We start from the raw sequence: 14612 nt of genomic DNA, 5'->3' as shown, positions 1-14612 counted from the left end.
TACATGCACTTTCTTTAAATTTCTACAAGTGTTCCAATAAAAAACATCTACATAATTGTCAGAAATTAACTGTCCTTTCTCTTTCACGATCAACACAACAATAGGCAAAGCTTCAGGCTAATACAACTTTATTTTGCTAGAGATTAGCTTCTCTACAAATGCAGATTCAAGGAAAGTCTCAGACTGCCCCAGGCCCTAAACAACTTATCAACAATCTCTAAGCAGAGGAGATGAACTAGAGGGTATAGAAGTTGCTGGCAGTTTGGGAATGAACTTCACTGCCAAGCTTGCTTTGCAGTCTCCCTTAGGGTGGCTCCCTCCTACATTGGCTTCCAAGAGTGGCTATCCAGGCAGAGCATCTGAGCCCTGTGCCTAACTTTTCCTGCTTAGCTTTGCAGTGCGCCCTAGCATCTCCCAAGTCACACCCCTCTTCCTCCTCCTCTTCAGAAACTTGAGCTCCCACAGTGGAGGGAGGGGGCAGGGACTGAGTCTGGGCCATGTGTTTGTCAAGGCCTTCGGATAAATATCTCCTAGCATCTAGGAACTCTAGGGAGGATCCCCCATGCTTTGATCTAGCAGTTCTAACTCTGACTCAGAATCGGAGCTGTCAGACATGTGAAAGGGCTGGGACTCATCCCTGACAATAATATAATATTTAAATCACATTAAATGTGCTTTAATGTTTTCCCCTCAAATATTTCAGGTCAAGTAGTGTTGTATTGGGAAAAATTAATATGGGGCACTTTTTAACTTTGTTTACTAAATATAAGTAAAATATGCATGCTAAATTAGATTTCTCTAGGGCAATGGTGGACAACTTGTGCTCTTCCAGATGTTTTGGCTACAGCTACTATCAGCTCTAGCCAGCACAGCCAGTGGTGAGGGATGGTAGAAGTTGTAGGCCAAAACATTTGGAGGACCACACAACTGTTTTAAGGCATCAGAACATTTTCCAATGTAAACTAAAACAAATTCCTATACAAATGAACTTATGCAAATTAACCTAATTTGCATTGGAATTTTTTTCCAGAAAACCCACATCACTGCTTAAAAAGAAACACTCCAACTCTCCCATCTTGGCTTGGAGGCTTCTAGCATTCACACTGGAACTCTTACATGGTGTCCCTCGCCAGATGTCTCTGGTATGTGAATTTTCTACTATGGCCCTTTACCGTCTTTCACTGTCTATCATGTTTTCTTATATGCTCACGGCCTATTTCCACCTAGTCCCCATTTGGGCAACCAGAAATATTTTCATTGTTATCCTCTAGGGATGATTCAACCTGAACTGGATACTTCCCAGCTCCTGCTGCTTTCTCTCAAGGTTCAGTTTAAAAGCCACACTGCCACTTTTTTATGGTAAGCACCAGCAGTTTGATTCTATTCTGGTTCAAATGGAGCCCATCTCTCTTGTACAGGCCTAGCTTGTTCAAAAATGTTCCCCAGTGCCTAACAAACTTCCCTTCCTTATACCACTGTCACATACACATATTGAGACTCCTCAGCTTTGCCTGTCTAGCTGGCCCTGTGTGTGAAACAGGGTGGTTCTGGCTTTCAACCTCCTACCTAAATTTCCAGGACCTCATGACTACATTTCCCCACATCATTGGTACAGACATGCACCACAACCACAGACTCCACCCCAGCACTATCTACCAAGCTATCTAGACAACACGCAATATCCACTATCTTTGCAACAGGCAATTTACCATGCAGTCTACATGCCCATCACAAACCCAGATGTCTATGTCTCTAATGACAGAATCTCCCACTACCACAAGCCCCCCACCCCACTCCCGGAGGCATATCCTCAATGTGAGAGGATCTCTGTTCATCCTCCAAGGCATGGGTGCCTTCTAAGGGATCATTTCCATCTTCCTCAGAGTAATGCCTTCCTTCCCTGAGACCCACATCCTCTGTGACCACTGAAGAGCTGGCACTCAAGGACTGGAGTGACAAAGGTCTCCAAAGTTACCAGCCACAACCTCTCTGCCTCCCTCAGCTTCTCCAGGTCAACAACCTTGGCTCCTAGGGAATGAACTTGTTCTCTGAGGGTCAGGAACTCATTACACCAGGCACACCCAAACAACTTCTGCCCAGCAGGCAGATAGTCATATATGTGACTCTCAGCACAATAAACTGGAATGCTCCCAAACCCCTGCTGGCGTTTTACTTGCATAACTGTTTCTTTCATTGTTATTATTGAGTTTGCTTACCTGGAAAACCAATTTATTTGCTAGCATAAGGCAGAGGAGGGTTGTCAGGGTGGAAACTGAGGCAATAGAGCCCCAGAGCAGTTCTGATTCTGAGGAGGAACAGCAATCCGTGGGAGAGGAGCCAGCTCATCCCTCACAGGCACAGCAGCTGGCAGAGATTCCTCCTGCCAGCATTTCTGGGATAGTGACCCTGGCAGTGAGAGAGCGCTGGAGGGGGGCTTGCTGGATGCTCGGCGCAGACGCAGGGAGCGACGACAGATGGAGGACGCAGAAAGGAGGTGTAGCGCTTGTTTGGCGCACAAACAACGGTCGCGTCCCGAGGACCCAAGGAAAAGAGGGAGGATCTCTCCCTAGCCCATAAGTTCAGGGTCTTCCCGTGGTTCTCCTTCAAACGGGGACCAACTGCCTTACCTGGAGCTTAGGCTACTCTGCTATCTTTCCCCGTGCTGTTCCTTGCTTTGTCGCTAGTAATTAGTATTCTGAAAGAGTCATAAAGTAATAAAGGAATAAAGTCTCGGAAAGAATTCCTCATCATCTGTGTCCTGAGTTGGCTATTGGTGGGGACTGCAATAGGCAGCTAGGGTGCTCCTGACAAGGGTTGACTACCCTGGCTGTCATGCCTTCTTGCTAAACACACAGTTTTTTTACCTTGATGCTTTGTCACTAGGGCTCCTCCTTGTGCTTGTTGGGCTGGACTCCCTCACAAGCCTGCCTTTTATAGCCCTGGATACCATCCCACAACTCCAAAGATAACAATACTATGCTTTACAAAGAAAATAGAACCAACTCTGGTATTCTCCCCACACCCATGCTGTGGGGGAAGCCAGACATTAGACCTTCTGTTATCACTGACCAGTGACCAAATAGGTAGGCTACTTTTGACAGATGCAGACTGGGGTGGAGTGGATTGGGAGCAGCACTAGTTTCCAAGTGAACACAGAAACTGAATTTAAGTGTATAATTTGAATTTCATACTTCTTTTACTGTGAAAGTTCTGGAAGTCAAATAGCAGAATGGTTTTAGTACTGGTGAAAGGATGAAGGGTGCCCAGAATTGGTTGCACTTCACCAAAAATGATGAATGAAATTAATTCTGGCCAGTGATATCAAAATTTGCATGACACAATTTCAATACATTGGTATAATTTACCATTTTCCTAGTTATCATAGAAGTTTGTTAATGAAATAATCTTAAAGAAAATAAAGCATTTCTTACTTGCAACACCATCATTAATCTCTTCTAATCCAGTGGTTATACCAACATCTATGGAACTCATTATTTTATCAATCTGCAAGAAAAAAAATAGGGAAATTATCATTAGGCATTATTGTATATTTACAAGCACAGAGACAAAAGAATTGCTGTTATTATTTAAAGGACAATGATAGAATTGAGAACAGTATATATATTTTAAAAACAGCCAAAGCCAAATTGCCCTCTCCAGCCTCATTCACTTCAAAAGTGATCTAAAAGCGCAATTCTATGAATGTTTAAACAGGAAAAAAGTTAAGACAGAAAAAAGTCCTACACCTCCCAGCATGCTGGCTGGGGCATGGTGGGAATTGCAGGACTTTTTTCTGTCTAAACATGCATAGGACTGCACCCTAAGATGTTCAGTATATGCAAACCCAACAATGTAGGAGCTGTGTTACTGAATGGATATGTGAAGGGCACTTAGCTTAGCTTTATAAAGGTTGGTGTCATAGCACATAAGAACAAAAATCTGAGTGGAGTAGGGATGGCGGAGAATTCCGCCACGGATCTCAGTGAGGCTGAATGCCAGTGCATTCAGCCCCCTGAATTCCATGGCGGAACGAAGCCCCCCGCCCCACCACCCCGCAAAAGGTGTGCGAAACAGAGCACCTACCTGGTGCCGTTCGTGCTGCTTTGCGAATGGCATCTGCGGCCGCCATTTGCTTCACAATTTTTCCCGTGATAGGCTACGTAAATACTTACGTAGCCTATCACAGCTAACACAGGGACCATTTGCATAATATTTACGTAGCCTATCATGGCGAAAAAAAGGGATGCAAATGGCGGTGGCTACTGTGACCACCATTTGCGTCCCTGCGCAGCCCAGCAGCAGCCAGATGGCACTGCGGGCAGCCCCAGCCGGTGGCTCTGTGGAGTTGCCACGGAGCAGAGCCGGCCAGCGAGGATTTCAGGGGGAGGGACAGAGCAATTCCCCCCACCGCAGATGTCACGAAACGAAACGGGTAAGTCATTTCGTACATCCCTAGAGTGGAGTTATGATCGAATTAGTAACTGTAAATATTTACTCCAGTCAGAGGTTGTCCATCGAGAACATATGTACTTCATATAACAGCTGCCCATATTCTAGCAGGTTCTATCCCTTATCGTTCTTATAAGGCCAATCATAAGGTATATGTGCTTTACATAAAATACTTATGGGCTGCATGTTCAATTAGCTTTGTTCCACCTATAGCCATTGTGCCTGCACATTTTTTGATTGTCCTTTGTTATAGGGAGACTGCTAGATACAATGAGCTTTTGCAGGAACAATAGAAAGCTGCAAAATTAACTACACATTTCCTTGGGTTTGGAAACTGCAGTACAGAGGACCATTAGCAGGTTTTCACCTGAATGCTACAGCATGTCACAGATTACACCTAGATGACTGGATCACTGCCCTTCATGGATCACTGCCTTGTTCTGGTGAAGGGGCTTGCATAACTCAGGGAAGCCATAAGCTATACCGTGCAGGGTCACCCAAGACGGACAGGTCATGGCGGAGAGTTGTGACAAAATGTGGTCCACTGGAGAAGGAAATGGCAACCCACTCCAGTATTCTTGCCAAGAAAACCCCATGGAACGTATCACAAGGCTAAAAGATATGACGCCGGAAGATGAGCCCCTCAGGTCAGAAGGTGTCCAATATACTACAGGGGAAGAGCAGAGGGTATTTCCAAGTAGCGCCAGAAAGAGTGAAGCGGCTGGGCCAAAGCCGAAAGGACACTCAGCTGTGGATGTGTCTGGTGGTGAAAAGAAAGTCCGATGCTGTAAAGAACAATATTGTTTAGGAACCTGGAATGTCAGATCAATGAATCAAGGTAAGCTGGAGGTGGTCAAACATGAGATGGCAAGACTGAACATCGACATTTTGGGAATCAGCGAATTAAAAAGGACAGGCATGGGCGAATTTAATTCAGGTGACCATTATATCTAGGACTGTGGGCAAGAATCCCTTAGAAGAAATGGAGTAGCACTCATAGTCAATAAAAGGGTGGGAAAAGCAATACTGGGGTACAATCTCAAAAACGATAGAATGATCTCAGTATGAATCCAAGGCAAACCATTCAACATCACAGTAATTCAAGTCTATGCCCCAACCACTGAGGCCGAAGAAGCTGAAGTTGATCGGTTCCATGAAGACCTACAACACCTTCTAGAACTAACACCAAAAAAAGATGTCCTCTTCATCATAGGGATTGGAATGCTAAAGTAGGAAGTCAAGAAATCACCAGGATAACAGGCAAGCATGGCCTTGGTGTACAAAAAGAAGCAGGACAAAGGCTAATAGAATTTTGTCAAGAGAACTCGCTGATCATAGCAAACACTCTTTTCCAACAGCACAAGAGGCGACTCTACACATGGACATCACCAGATGGTCAATATCAAAATCAGATTGATTATGTCCTTTGCAGCCAAAGATGGAGAAGCTCTATACAGTCAGTCAAAACAAGACCTGGAGCTGACTGTGGCTCAGATCATGAGCTTCTTGTTGCAAACTTTCGGCTTAAATTGAAGAATGTAGGGAAAACCACTAAACCGTTCAGGTATGACCTAAATCATATCCCTTATGAATATACAGTGGAGGTGAGGAATAGATTTCAGGGATTAGACCCGATAGACAGAGTGCCTGAGGAACTATGGACGGAGGTCCGTAACATTGTTCAGGAGGCAGCAACGAAATCCATCCCAAAGAAAAAGAAATGCAAGGAAGCCAAGTGGCTGTCTGAGGAGGCTTTACAAGTAGCTGAGGAAAGAAGGGAAGCGAAAAGCAAGGGAGAAAGGGGAAGATATATCCAACTGAATGCAGAGTTCCAGAGAATAGCAAGGAGAGACAAGAAGGCCTTCTTAAATGAGCAATGCAAAGAAATCGGGGAAAACAACAGAATGGGAAAGACTAGAGATCTTTTCAAGAAAATCGGAGATATCAAGGGAACGTTTTGTGCCAAGACGGGCATGATCAAGGACAAAGAAGGCAGGGACCTAACAGAAGCAGATGAGATTAAGAAGAGGTGGGAAGAATACACAGAAGAACTATACAGGAAAGATCTGAATGTCCCTGATAGCCATGATAATGCGGTCACTGAACTTGAGCCGGAGATCCTTGAGAGTGAAGTCAAGTGGGCCTTAGGAAGCATGACTAACAACAAAGCTAGCGGAGATGACAGTATTCCAGCTGAGCTATTTAAAATCCTAAAAGATGATGCTGTTGAAGTGCTGCACTCAATATGCCAACAAATTTGGAACTCTCAACAGTGGCCACAAGACTGGAAAAGGTCAGTTTACATTCCAATTCCAAAGAAGGGCAATGCCAAAGAGTGTTCAAACTACCGTACAATTGCGCTCATTTCACATGCCACCAAGGTTATGCTCAAAATCCTACAAGCTAGGCTTCAGCAGTATGTGAACCGAGAACTACCGGACGTACAAGCTGGGTTTCGAAGAGGCAGAGGAACTAGCCGATTGTTTCAAAATTGGGAAAGGAGTACGACAAGGTTGCATATATTGTCGCCCTGCTTATTTAACTTATATGCAGAGTACATCATGAGAAACACCAGGTTGGATGAATCACAGGTCGGAATTAAGATTGCCGGGAGAATTATCAACAACCTCCGATATGCAGATGATACCACCCTAATGACAGAAGGCGAAGAGGATCTAAAGAGCCTCTTATTGAGGGTGAAAGTGGAGAGTGCAAAAGCTGGTTTGAAACTCAACATTAAAAAAACGAAGATCATGGCATCTGGCCCCATCACTTGCTGGCATATAGAAGGGGAAGAAATGGAAGCAGTGACATATTTTATTTTCTTGGGCTCCAAGATCACTGCAGACGGTGACTGTAGCCATGAAATTACAAGACGCTTGCTCCTTGGGAGGAAAGCTATGGCACACCTAGACAGCATAGTAAGAAGTAGAGACATCACCTTGCTGACAAAGGTCCGTATAATTTCCCAGTAGTAATGTATGGCTGTGAGAGCTGGACTATAAAGAAGGCTGAGCGCCGAAGAATTGATGCTTTCGAAGTCCCCTGGACTGCAAGGAGGTCAAATCAGTCAATCCTAAAGGCAATCAACCCTGACTGCTCATTGGAAGGACAGATACTGAAGCTGAAGCTCAAATATTTTGGCCACCTAATGCGAAGAGAAAACTCCCTGGAAAAGACCCTGATGCTGGGAAAGATTGAAGGCAAAAGGTGAAGGGGACGGCAGAGGATGAGATGGCTAGATAGCATCACGGATGCAATGAATATGAACTTCAGCACACTCCAGGAGAGAGCGGAGGACAGGAAGGCCTGGCTTGCTATGGTCCATGGGGTCACGAAGAGTTAGACACGACTTAACGACTGAACAACAACAACAGACTGAATTCACTGTGGAGATAATAACTTCCGTTAAGCCCATGGTACAGCAACAAAAGCGTCTGGAATTGTTCCAGATATCTAGCAGCTATTGGTGGTATATTACGATATACATTCCTGACAAATTTTCATTAGATATAGACAAAATTTTATTTTTCAAAACAAACCAAGGACATTTTGGGTATGTGCAAAAGCTTGTATATATGCAGCAGGACTACTGACATTTTCTTAGAGTTTCACAAATTGCATTTAAAATAAATCACTTTTTGAAGTTCTCCCAAGTTTCAACAAGGGTTTGTCAAGTGATACAGAAGTCTGCCAGCTGAAATGAACACACAACACACATGTAAAAGTTTCCACTGTACAAAGTGAAGCCACTTTATATCAGGTGAGACTATTTGTCCATCTAGTCCAATATTGTCTACTCCGATAGCAGTATCAATCTCAGGCATAGGTGTTTCCCAGCATCTGCTACCCAAGATCCTTAAAAAACTGGAGACAACATACAATTATCTAGATTTTGATTCAGGTCTCCTCTTCCTGAGTTCTTAAGTTCTTATCGTTCATGTATGTATGTATTAAAATAAATAAATCAAAGGCTTACTTCCTCCCATTCTGACGTAAATGATGGTGTTCTTTCAGAATTTCCTCTAGAGATTTCTGAGTCTGCTGTAGATTCATTCCAATTTCTTCTTGCTTTTTGCTCATTAGGTGGATAGGAAATGAGGTTAGAGTCCGATTTTGAAACATATTTGGATAAATGCATGTCAAGGAGAGTCTTTGGCAAAGATCGTATTCTCCCAAGTGTGCAAGCACGTTCCAAAAACCCTGCCGCATTAACAACCCACTGATCCCCAGTTCTTGTGATACCAGCCAGTGTGTTAGTTTCACCTAGATTGCTTTTAGAAAGGAATATAGTTCTGTTTAAAATGGGTGGTTTTTTCTTTTTAACTGGAGGATCAGTACTGTTTTCTTCCTGTAGCTGTGTCGGATTCAAAATGCTCCTGTTTAAACTACTTTTGTGATGTAATTGATCAGCTGGGCTTGCTTTTCTATATAGCTGAAGTGGATTTTCAGGTGGATCACAAGCAGGTGATGATCCATGAAGTAGACCAGCAAACGGCTCAGAAGGATGTGCTTCAAGGAGCTCACTTTCAATGGATGTTTGCTGTGTTTCTGTAAAATATAATGTTTCTTTCAGTTTATTGTTTAAGCTATTTTTTTAAAAAGGAAACAGATGCCACCTTCAACAGAAGAGTATCTTTAATATATTGTTTCTTTTATATGTTTCTTTTTTAAAAGAAGTATTGACACCACCTGCCAAAGAAAAACATATTTGCATATTTTTCTTTGGTTTCTCTGACAAATTAGTTAGGAGTACTGATTGTAAAATAAACCCTGGGATAGGGGCAGGGAATCTATTTATCTACTTCATCACATTTGTATTCTATAGATCATGAATGAAGTGCTTTGTTTTGACAACTCATGGTACATTTTTAGCCTTATGAAAACCACAATGAAGTTGACACAAAGAGAGACTTGTAGCACTGTAATAACAGATTTACTGTGCCATAACCTTTTGTGAATTAAAGCCCCCTTAATTAGATGCAGAACTGTTGTCCTAATTTTGCAGATATTTATATATGTAGGTAGAGAAAAAACAAACTCAACAGTGGGGGCAAATAGTCAATGAAATGCAAGAGGTAGAGATTCTGTGACTTCTTGTACTCCATGGCCATTTGGCACCATTGTTTTTTCTCCAAACCACTGTGTTTTTTTCTCTATACCTATCTATATCTTTATCTATATCTCTATCAATTTCATCTATATCTACATCTGTCCATCTGCCAAATGAGGATAACATTTCGACATCTGATGAAATGGGCTGGAATCATGAATGCTTCTGCCACAATATAATTGCTAGTCTTTAAAGTATTACAAGACATTTTTTTGTGTTTACTGGAACAGATTAACACAGATATCCTTCTGGAGTTTGTTCCCATAAGGTTGAGAAGATAGTGACTTGCCCAATGAGCTTTACAGGGATTAGAATCTTGTTTCCCACATCCCAATACTTTAGGGCAATGTAAGTTTCTGGCTCATCAAACAGTTTCTCTATCAGTGACATACCCACATCTTTCACTCCATGCATAGACTTGTCAAGGAAATGAACACAGGATTTCTCTCACACACAGCATAAAATGTAACCTTAAACCATGAGTGGGAAACCTTTTTCAGCCCGAGAGCCAAAGTGCAAAATGGAAAAGGTCTCAGGTGCCGTGTTCAATCCGTGGGCAGGGCCAAATGTGATTATTACCATTTAAGCCTATTTAGCAGAACAAAGTTTCTGCATGTCTCTCAGAAGCAAGCTGGTCTGCCTGCCTGCAAAATGCACACCTCAGTTTTTTGCAGCAGCTCTCCTGTCTGCAAAAAGCACGCATCAAAATCTTTGCAATCTTTAATTGCCTTTAAATACACTGATTAGTGATCAGCAAAAGAAGCTTGTGGGAGTTCCCCAAATCCCCGCCTAAACCAATAAGCCTGGCATAGAATTAAAACGCAACTCAGTAGACAGAAAAACAGTTATAGTAATGTAGGTTGTTATTGTATTGATTTGATATTGTATTTCCCAATAAATCTGTGCAATTGATATTTTTATAGCAAATCTGAAATCATTCATCCATAATAGAATTTTATGTTGGCAGTTTATAAAACACAAAGGTATTTTAGTTACTAGGTTTGGTTGTTTGGTTGTTTTTCAAAATACATGATAAAATAACAGTAAAAATAACCTTTAAAATGTTTTACCATAAATGTTCAGGTTGAAGACTTAATACATTAGATGCATTTTGAATCAGCTTCACCTTGGCTTTGACCCATGGTACACTAGCTAAGCCCTGAATCTGAAGGAAACTGTTCTTAAGGAAGGTTTTTTTTCAGTGGGGGTGGGAAGAATGTGGTTCAGCTCCTGCCCAATTTTACTTATTTATTAAAAACAACAACCCAATCCTGGAATGAAAAACCTATACACATTTCCCTGCTAAAGCATTTCTGGATATTATCATTGTTCTCAGGCTCATTCTACTGACTGATACCCTTCCTTATAAGAGTTTTCTGATACATTTAAAATATGGTATAATTTGATTGTCAGACAGCAGCCACTTCAATTTTGCTATTGCCTCATACCCTTGAATTACTGTTTTGCAAGTATCACATATAAAAACAAAATGGCTTACAAAACAACAAGCTGCAAATCAAGGCAAATCTATATTCTATATGCTGCTAACGGAACGCACGCGCACACACACACCACACTACTTTTCTTTTGCATTCAGTTTCCCAGAATGTATATACTGCATTAAACTAAAATCCCTATTTCCAATATGGTCCACATACACAACAGAATTGCACACAGCTGAACAATAAAATAAAAATAACACTGCAATTTTTGTTAAATTTACAATTGATGGCAACTTAATTCTTCAAACCTATAGAACAAAGATGTGTATTTCAAAACATGAATAGATTCATTAGATGAGTAATGTTTGTAGAAAAATGCCTTAACACATAGTGAATCAATTATATCTACCACATTATATCAATAATGAGCACTGCGGTTGCCATAGCAAGAGATTCTAGTGTGGAATAAAATCCCCTGCTTGAAATGTGTGCCATAGCTATGGTAACAAGCACATTATGACACCTGTGCTACTAATCTATTTAAATTCTCTCAATATATTTGATCCAGGAAGACATTTTAGGGATCCATATCTGGAAAACCTATCTATAAATGTAACATCAGCAATAATTTCTGCATAATCACTGGAATGACTGGCAGCCAATAATGGTGAGAACAGCAGAGAATTTAGCAAGCATCTGACACTAATGTTTACAGAAAACAGAGAATCCTTTTTAAGAATATTGCAAGGCAAATAGCAGCTAGCTAGTTTGTTTTTAAAGCATTGGCACATTAAACTATTTTGCATTATTGAAATAGGATGACATACAGTCAGGGCCAGAAATATTGGAACAAGGATAACTGTTTTGGCAGTTGGCCTCTGTACACTACCACACTGAAGTTGAAAGGAAACACACCCAGATGGGAGCGAAGTCAGGACTTGCAGCTGTAATTCAAGGGGTTTGACAAAAGGGGGGCACTAACCATTCAGGAAGGACAGCCAGTGGCATACACACACACCCATTGTTGGTGGCTCATAAGTAATGGAACAATGGCTGACAAGCAGCTGCATGGCCAGGTGTGGCCTGTTTCCTGGGTACCCCATGACCAATCAGGCAGATAAAAGGCCTGGAGGTGGTTCTGAGTGTTACATTTGCATTTGGTAGCTGTTCACTGGAACTCCCAACATGAGGTCCAAAGAGGTGTCCATGTGAGTGAAAGAGGCCATCATTAGGCTGAGGAAACAAAATAAATTCATCAGAGAGATGGCAAAAACAGTGGACAAATAAAAAAAAACAAATAACAGCTTTATGAATGTAAATACAGAGGCTTCACAACAAGGTGCAAACCACTGGTAACGCTCAAGAACTGAAAGGCCAGATTAGCCTTTGCCAGCAAACACCTAAAAAAGCCTGCCCAGTTCTGGAATAAGATTCTTTGGACTGATGAAACCAAGATTATTTTGTGCCAGAATGATGGGAACAGAAAAGTATGGAGAAGGAAAGGAACAGCTCATCATCCAAAGCATACCACATCATCTGTCAAACATGGTGGAGGCAGTGTTATGGCATGGGCATGTATGGCTGCCAATGGAACTAGGTCTCTGGTGTTTATTGATGACCTGACTGCTGATAAAAGCAGCAGGATGAATTCTGAAGTATATAGGGCTATACTTCTGCTCAGATTCAGCCGAATGCTGCCAAACTGATAGGACACCGCTTCATATTGCAGATGGATAAAGACCCAAAACATACAGCGAATGCTACCCAAGAGTTTCTCAAGGCAAAGAAGTTGGATGTTCTTCAATGGCCAAGTCAGTCACCTGATCTCAACCCAATAGAGCATGCTTTTCACTTCCTGAAGACAAGACTGAAGGCAGAAAGACCCACAAACAAGCAGCAGCTGAGGGCAGCTTCAGTAAAGGCCTGGCAAAGCATCTCGAGGGAGGAAACTCAGCATTTGGTCATGTCCATGGGTTCCAGACTTCAGGCAGTCATTGACTGCAAAGGATTTTCATCCACCTATTAAAGGCGACCCTTAAGTTTGAAATGATGTTGGTTTGTTCCATTACTTATGAGCCACCAACGATGGGGGGGGGGGTAATGCCATTGGCTGTACTTCCTGAATGGTTAGTGCCCCACTTTGGTCAAACCCCTTGAATTACGGCTGAAAGTCCTGACTTCGCTCCCATCTGGGTGTATTTCCTTTCAACTTCAATGTGGTAGTGTACAGAGGCCAACTGCCAAAACAGTTACCCTTGTTCCAATATTTCTGGCCCTGACTGTACATGTTATAGAACAGAATATTGATCACTCCCTGTAAATAGCAAACTTAGGTGGTTTGGAAGCAAAATAAGACCAAAGACAACAAGAAATAAGGTAGTGGTGAATACATACATGAGATAAAAATAAGGTTAATACATTCATGAGATATGCAGAACTGTTTAAGTTCGTACAGTCAGGGCCAGAAATATTGGAGCAAGGATAATACTTTTATTTTATTTTATCCTTCTCCATACTTTTCTCTTCCCATCATTCTGGTACAAGATAATCTTGGTTTCATCAGTCCAAAGAATCTTCTTCCAGAACTGGGCAGGCTTTTTTAGGTGTTTGCTGGCAAAGGCTAATCTGGCCTTTCTGTTCTTGAGCGTTACCAGTGGCTTGCACCTTGTTGTGAAGCCTCTGTATTTACATTCATAAAGCTGTCTCTTGACTGTAGATGTTGGCAATGATATGCCTACCTCTGCAAGAGCGTTCTTGACCTGGCTAGATGTTGTGAAAGGGTTCCTCTTCACCATGAGCAGAATTCTGCGGTCATCCACTTTAGTTGTCTTCTGTGGTCCTCCAGGCCTTTTGCTGTTGCTGAGCTTGCCAGTTGATTCCTTCTTTTTCAGGATGTTCCAAACTGTTGTGTTGGCCACTCCCACTGTTTTTGCTATCTCTCTGATGGGTTTATTTTGTTTCCTCAGCCTAACGATGGCCTCCTTCACTCACATGGACACCTCATGTTGGGAGTTCCAGTGAACAGCTACCAAATGCAAATGTAACACTCAGAACCACCTCCAGGCCTTTTAGCTGCTTGATTGGTCATGGGGTACCCAGGAAACTGGCCACACCTGGCCATGCAGCTGCTTGTCAGCCATTCATTCCATTACTTATGAGCCACCAATGATGGGGGTGTGTGTATGCCACTGGCTGTCCTTCCTGAATGGTTAATGCCTCACTTTTGTCAAACCCCTTGAATTACAGCTGAATGTCCTAACTTCGCTCCCATCTGGGTGTGTTTCCTTTCAACTTCAATATGGTGGTGTATAGAGGCCAACTGCCAAAACAGTTATCCTTGTTCCAACATTTCTGGCCCTGACTGTATATTCAACGAGAAATAACATTTATAAATAAACTCCAAACAGCCCAATAAGAACCTGTGAGCGTGTAGGTCTCAGAAAGCATGGGTAAGAAAAAAGGTGCCCTTTCCCTTTCTCTATCCCCCTCTCTGCAAGCCTCAAGCAATGATACAAGGTTCCTTCTCTGGGTTGGCTGGAGCCTTGAACAGGAATACTCCTCTTAGGGATGGAGGACACACTGCAACATTTTGTTGGAGGTCCCACAAC

At 42.3% G+C, this 14612-nt stretch overlaps 1 protein-coding gene across 1 annotated transcript in view; it reads right to left on the bottom strand.

The window, feature by feature from the left end:
- Window positions 1-14612, bottom strand: part of ANKS1B (ankyrin repeat and sterile alpha motif domain containing 1B) — a 578800-nt gene that overhangs the window by 309005 nt on the left and 255183 nt on the right. The window contains exons 13-14 of the mRNA XM_084810203.1: window positions 8429-9000; window positions 3432-3504 (exon numbers count right to left, since the gene is read on the bottom strand). Coding sequence (XP_084666329.1) covers window positions 3432-3504; window positions 8429-9000 — 645 coding nt within the window. The remainder of the gene's footprint in view (window positions 1-3431; window positions 3505-8428; window positions 9001-14612) is intronic.

This window comes from Heloderma suspectum, chromosome 7 (genome assembly GCF_057233095.1).
Source record: "Heloderma suspectum isolate Gila_16-S chromosome 7, 16-S_ref, whole genome shotgun sequence".
Classification (NCBI taxonomy): domain Eukaryota; kingdom Metazoa; phylum Chordata; class Lepidosauria; order Squamata; family Helodermatidae; genus Heloderma; species Heloderma suspectum.
Note: the sequence above shows the minus strand (reverse complement) of the source record. Positions and strands in the feature narration are given on the sequence as shown.